Here is a 6,997-nt window from a genome sequence, read left to right as displayed (position 1 = left end):
TAGCCTATAGCTGGGCAAACGGCTGGACTAAATTGCCTGACATTTTTTAGGTAACCCATGGGTAACATTGGAGGAACAAAGGTTAAACAAATTTGATTTTCTTTTTCCAAAATCGATTTTTTTACAAGCGCCGGGCACTTCAGCTCGTCTCTTATATTCTGCAGAGACTACTTTTCTATGGAAATTGTCTTTGCAAAAATAATCATTTCCTATTTCAGAGATATGTTTGTTTAAATGTAAACATTTAAGACGGACTAGACATCTGAGAAAATAAAGAAGTGTGCTGATTAGCAGAGCCGGGAATAGAAGATGACCTTGACCAACTCCTTTTAAAAATCAGCAGGTTATTTTTTAATAAAAAACCATGAATATTTTGGTAGACTACAGCGCTAAGATTTTCAATTATATTGATTATTTTCGTTTATTATATCATTATGAATAATCAAACAGACTCAGTTTTAATTGGTATCTTTTTAATCATCTAGTTACTTTTTTGCTGGGATTATTATAAAACCCATATGCTCCAATATTCATATTCAATATTCTTCAACTTTAAATTCTCTCTTTGGCCATATTTAAATATGTTTGACCTTGAATGTCAAACCGAGACATTTTTTATAAAAGGTCACGAAAAACTACTGTCTGAAACTGACGCGCGAAAAACTACTGTCTGAAACTGACGCGAACTGCTTTAACCCTTGTATTTCGTTTTTAAATTTAAATAATCGAAAAAATTTCGAAATTTAAAATATTTTGCTCTCAATTAGAAACAGAATTTTTGGGACATCTCAATAAAAATTACACACATTCTTAACCCTAATAATTTTTATTTGCGATAACTCAAAAATTATTTGAGCTAGCGCTAATCTCAAATTGTCTAGCTTTTCCAACAAACAAAAGCCTGTAGCAAAGATTGAGGCCTATTGTAATTTATGTCGTACCTTGGTTCATATAGTAAATATGCCAGTTATAGTAATGACGCAAATCCTGTATTGCGAATAACCCATTCCATGTAACTCCATCATACCCATATTGTGATTATTTAACTACGTTATATATATATAACAGTGCAGAACTTGTAATTACGCTGTTAATAAACCCAATTCTAATCTCAACTAAGAAATACACCTCAGTTGGTAGAATAAATCCGTACTGTTTACTGCGAGAAAGTAATCCTGAAACCCTGTTTTTTAAACAAGTAGGATTGTCCTAGTTAATTTGGGATTGATATATAGCTTGTTGTATAGCTAGGCTTGTGTCCCTGTGTTGCATTTAGAGCACCGGATTGTCCCCATCATTTGGGATCGATATATAGCTTGTTGTATAGCTAGGCGTGTGTCCCTGTGTGGCATTTAGAGCACCGGATTGTCCCCATCATTTGGGATCGATATATAGCTTGGTTTACAGCTATGCTTGTGTCCTTGTGTGGCATTTAGAGCATTGGATTAGTAGGTGGATTTTGATAGCTACGCGTGTGTCCCTGTGTAAAATTTAGAGCCTGGGATTTAGTCCTGCATGATTTGATAGAGGACGGATTATACCTGGATAGATACGTTTAGAGAACTTGTTATGGAGTAGATGTTTACTACATGCCCCTCACATAGAAAGAAATGATGGAATTTTATACTTACCATGACTGAGTCCTTAGGCACTGCCTTAATGCCTTATTTTACTTATACCAGATATATTGGGACCTACTTGCAGTTGTTGTATTTCAACATTTTATAGTTCTGTGGAAAGCCTATAACAAAAGGAAGCAGTCTGCTATGGGGGTTAGATTTACTCAACAGCAACTCCAACAAGAACTGATACAATAGGGAGAAGAAGGGTTCTTTAGTTTAGCAGGGGGTTTGCAACTCAAGATTTAAAACCAGATACCAAGTTAAAATAAATTGATCAAGTGCACTGCATTCATTTTACCAGGCATTAGAATTTTCACGTACTCGTACAGGACAGAGATGCAGAAAATGGGGTTCGTACTTAAAAAAGAAATAAGAATTAATAAATGTATTTCATCTTTATTTGTCAAGATATTTTCCTTCACCAATAAAGTGAATCAAATGTTTTTATTATTTCACTTTTTTACTTTCATACTTTCATACGCTTTAATAAATATTTTTGTAGTAATTTAGATCACTCTATTCAGGGAACGGGGGTTTTTAGACTTATTTAATATTTGATATTAAAAAAACTTAAATTTTTTATGAGATTTAGCTCTTTATAACACTTACGCATCCTTTTAGCTTATAGCTATTTAAATGGGTTAAATAATGTTCTAAAGAAAAAAGTTGTAAAATGTATAAATTAGAAGTATTAGAAGAATTGGAAAAAGTTCTTCAAACCTTCTTTATAATTAAGCTCTTCGCTAATATATATATGTTTGTATATTGTAAGCTATAGCTGGCCAATTTGAATTTTTTTAAAACATAATTTTTTTTCCAAAATCGATTTTTTTCCACGGGCACCTCAGCTTGTGCTATATGTATATTATACATATTTTTATATTTTCTGACTTATAGATAGATTGGGATATTAGATATTAAATGTCGATAAATATATGCAATAGATATTAATACATAAAAACCAACAATATATTAAATTACCAAAATTTTTCAGAATGGAGAACTACAGATCAGTATTCTGTTCTCTACTCCTCCTCTCATCCTTCTCCTTCTCCTCCGTATCCCTTGATCCTACCCCCTCCTCATTCCTAGGTATATCTCTTCCACATGGATCAATTACATTCTTCGGATCAACCTTTGGACCCAGAGTTGATACAAAGAGGAATGATTGGAAACCTGTGATAAGTCCAAAACCTTCATTTTATCCTCAACCCTTTCAGAAACATCAGTCTCAGAATCATTATCAACAGCCTCATCCTCATCCCCAGCATGGACCTCCACAGCATCAATATTCTCCGTTTCAATCCCAAATTAATTCTCAACATCGGTTTCAATCCTTAAATTCACCTGCTTTCCAACAACAGTCAACCCAACACCAACAACAACAACAACAACAACAACAACATCAAACGCAGCCTTCTTACTCCCAATTGTCCTATTTCCCACAGCAAAGAAATTCCAACTATGGGAGATCAGAGGAAAAAAGTTCTCCAGGACAAAATACAAATTTTCCGTCTGATGCATACAATTCATTTATAGTCTCCTCCCCCACCCCTCCTCCTTATGTACATAGTACAACTCCTTCAGCAGTACACCTGGTTTATGTACAAGATTCATCAGACACATCTGATACAAGATTATACAGAGATCTATCCTCTACCAGGCCTGACAAGAGTTTAATCCAAACCCTACCTCCGCCATCTATCGACAACATTATTGAACTAGAAAACCACTCTGAAGTGAACAGTACACCCCAGCCAGATGCTAGCAGCGAAGCTCCAGTTCTAAATGAATACAAACCTTTTACATCTTTTAACTTCAACTTTTCCTCTCCCTTCACCTTAAGCGCTAATGAGGCAAATCATATATTTTTGGTTTTACTCAAAGTTTGACTTTTTTGTTGGCAACGTAAAATAAGATCGAAATAATATTTTCTTCTATTTTATGACGATTCATAACCTAACAATTTTGTGATCGAATCTTACCCCGTTGAAATGTACTTTAAAGCTGCTTTCTGCGTTAAATAGATAAAACTAGAAACCTAATCAGTTTTAAAACCGGATATGCAACATGTTTGCCATGTTCTAGATTGCATTCGCTTAACTGGTTTCTCTGCAAGGTGAATAGTGCAAATCTTTTTTGCAAATCAGAAACATATAGATAACTTATAACTTTGGACATGCATATAGAAAGGGTCTGAGGTCCGGTGTTCCGGTTCTATTTTAATGCAAACTATTTCTTTAATTGGTCAGCAATATGCATTAAAGAACAGCTTTTAAGAATTCGGAGGTCGAAAGGTACAAAGTATTCTTTGAAATTTTAATTTTGTCTTCAAATTGTAATTTTTTTCATTTTTTTCCCTTTGATTTTGACAGCTGGTAAATTTTATGATTTTGAAGCATGAGACACGTGAGAAAGCGGAAACCCGGGAGATATTGGAGGAAAAATCCACAAGCTCTGTCCATACAACCACGCCGCTGTCATTTTGGAACTTTTTCAATCCTCCCAAAGGTGATGATGACACACAGGATGATTTTGAGAAATCCGAAACCCCTGAAAAAGAAGATAAATCTGAATCACTATCTACTAAAGAAGATGTTTATAACAATGAAGATGTTGACGATGTTCTTGAGACTGATGCAGAAATTGAAAAACCGCCTAAGCAGGAGAGATTAACAACTTTGGAAGATGTTCTATTTGGAGATACACCAGCTTTGGAGCTTGAGAAACAAAGGTAATTATTTGTTCAGTTCCTATTCCACTGTGATTAAAAGGTTGCTCTCAATATCAATGATAATTTTGCCAGTTTGTCCAAAAAACCAAAGCTAACATAAAGTCTAGTGAAATAAAACTAAATATTTATTCATCCTTAAAGGGACTGTAAGCATAATTTTAAGTAAACCTTCATTCAAGGAGGACATTGTCCGATTTACAACGATACCTTTAAAACCGTGTATTCGTGTAGTATTGAGATATGTGTGTTTAAACTTATCAAAACCCGCTGGTATTCAGCTGAAAGTATATTCAGCTGTGTTTTAAGGTGTACTAAGGTTTTATAATCCGGCATTTCATTGCAGTTTCGTTAATCCTCGAATTTAATTTCCACGATTCAACCCAGCATTTTTTTTTCGACGAAGACGACACAATAAAGAGAAGTTTTTCGATTTTCTTTATAAAAAAGACCCAAAACTGCCAATTTAATCAAAGTAACCCTCAATTTTATAGATTATATAATTATAATCATTATATTTTCATTATCACATTTTTCCAGCTGTGAGTTGTTGAGGGCGCTGCATACAAAGTTGCCCAACAAAAATGAGAATTCAGAGACGACTGTACAGAATTTATACAGTTTGTTTCATTTTATCCCTATTATTCTGCAACGGTATAAACTTGTTTCTTTCTTTGCCCAATCATTAAATAAGCCATAAAAAACTATATTCATGACAAAAGACTTTATTTAGTCTTGCGTGATCGTCTTATTTTAATACATGCAGGTCGTCTTTACCCTGTGTAAAGGATCGCTTCTAATTAAACCCCTTGAATAGGCAGGAACTGGAGGAGCTCTGGAAGGATCTGGAAGATGAAAACCAATATCTAGATGAGCTGGGCGCAGGAAATCCAAGAATACCGCGTAAGACTAGTAAACCCAAGAAGTCGAAGAAGCTGACAGGATTGATTGAGAAAGCATTAAAGCTTGTTCGACGAGTTGAAGAGATTGGTGAGAGGAAGAGGACAATTGAAACCTTAAATAAACCTGAACCAATCATTGCTAACAAGGCGTTGGAGGACATTAAAGACTTGAAGGTAACATTAAGCATACAGCTAAAATATAATAATTTTGGTAATGCTTTAAAGACAATTTATGCGCAATTTCAAGTGGACCCACATTTATAGAATGGTATGTTCAATTCACAACGGTACCGGCTATATTTATCTATATATCCTCCTGATATTCCCACTGTTATTCTTATAGTTAAGTGCTAAATATTCTAATATTTTAGGAAAATCAACGTTTCACAGAACTTAAAGATCTGATTCAGGAAAGCATTTAAATAAAAAAATCATTACAAAATGGTAGTGTTGTGTTGGCGAGCAATTTTCGTTATTTGTTTGATTCAGTAATTTAACTTTGATATTTTAAATGTAAAATCTGAACCTCTGGGTTATACACTATTTAAAGCTTGACTGCCATAAATTAAGTTAAAAAATTATAAATTGTAAAATTATTGAATTTTAACATTTTAAATTTCTGATATTGAGTATATAGTTGAACCGTCAAGCCCTGAAAAATCCCATCAACGTTATCAAATCAATTTGATACTTTTACATTTAGATTATTATAGTAATTGTCTGATATTGAAAATGTTTATTAACTATAGAACCAAAATTCACTCACTTCTCTCATCAAGTCAGAAACTTCAAGCCTCAGGCAAGATTTATTTTAAATTTTTAACAAGTTTAAAAACATCCTATATCTAGATATTAATCATGCTGCAGTTATATAAGGTTTATGGTGTATAAAATAAACCCTCTTGCATATTATGATGTTAAGTATAAATTATCTATTATCTTCCAGTCAATTACAATGAAGGGAAATGGTTTTCAAGAAATGTAAATTTTCACAAAGGAATTGAGTCTTTGCCATAAACTCACTTCATCAATTTGCAATCCAATGTCGCAGACTTTATATTCTGTTTCATCAAACAATCTAAGTTTGAAATATCAAAGGTTCAAACCACAGGTTTCTTAGATTACAAAATTTGAGTTTGTGAAAAAGACTCAATTTCTTTGAGTTGAATAGTCTACTAGAAAAGATCAAATTTTGTAAATATAAGTTGAAAAGTCTACTAGGAAAAAGTCAAATTGTAAAAATTAATAAGTTTTTAAAGAAACACCCTGTGATAGAATATACTTCGGGATAAATTACTGGATACAAGAGTAAAGAGACATCCTGTATTAGTATATACTAGCTGGAGGGCCCGGCGTTGCCCCTGGATAAATAAATTTGAAAAAATATATTTTCGATTTTTAGCCTATAATACTCCCCGCCCACCCCTGATTGTCCACAAAAAATTTCAGCCCAATCGGTCCAGCCGATTGGCCGGCTATAGGCAACATATATGTATACGAATGTCTTGTTTTATTATACTGATTTATAAATAAATTGCTGGATACAAGACTGAGTAAAGAGATACCCTGTAATAGTATATATTTAGAGATATATTACTGGATACAAGACTGAGTAAAGAGATACACTGTAATAGTATATATTTAGGGATATATTACTGGATACAAGACTGAGTAAAGAGATACACTGTAATAGTTTATATTTAGAGATATATTACTGGATACAAGACTGAGTAAAGAGACAC

General features: G+C 33.4%; 1 protein-coding gene across 1 annotated transcript; it reads left to right on the top strand.

The window, feature by feature from the left end:
- Positions 1-222: 222 nt before the first annotated feature.
- Positions 223-6,985, top strand: LOC111707407 (cell wall integrity transcriptional regulator CAS5). Its single transcript, XM_023480511.1, has 7 exons — positions 223-343; positions 2,617-3,478; positions 4,022-4,356; positions 5,171-5,429; positions 5,627-5,665; positions 6,005-6,054; positions 6,901-6,985. The coding sequence occupies exons 2-7, from the start codon at positions 2,618-2,620 to the stop codon at positions 6,983-6,985; spliced, it is 1,629 nt and encodes a 542-aa protein (XP_023336279.1). The 5' UTR covers positions 223-343; position 2,617.
- Positions 6,986-6,997: the final 12 nt, after the last annotated feature.

This window comes from Eurytemora carolleeae, unplaced genomic scaffold, assembly GCF_000591075.1.
Source record: "Eurytemora carolleeae unplaced genomic scaffold, Eaff_2.0 scaffold272, whole genome shotgun sequence".
Taxonomy (NCBI): Eukaryota; Metazoa; Arthropoda; class Copepoda; order Calanoida; family Temoridae; genus Eurytemora; species Eurytemora carolleeae.
This window is presented reverse-complemented; position numbering and strand designations above follow the sequence as displayed.

Bases quoted from the DNA above. Each gene is read 5' to 3' on its own strand.
- LOC111707407 (XM_023480511.1), top strand. From the start codon at position 2,618: ATGGAGAACTACAGATCAGTATTCTGTTCTCTACTCCTCCTCTCATCC. The intron at 5,430-5,626 runs GTAACATTAAGC...CTAATATTTTAG, and splicing joins AGGACATTAAAGACTTGAAG to GAAAATCAACGTTTCACAGA. The intron at 6,055-6,900 runs GCAAGATTTATT...GTATATATTTAG, and splicing joins TCAGAAACTTCAAGCCTCAG to GGATATATTACTGGATACAA.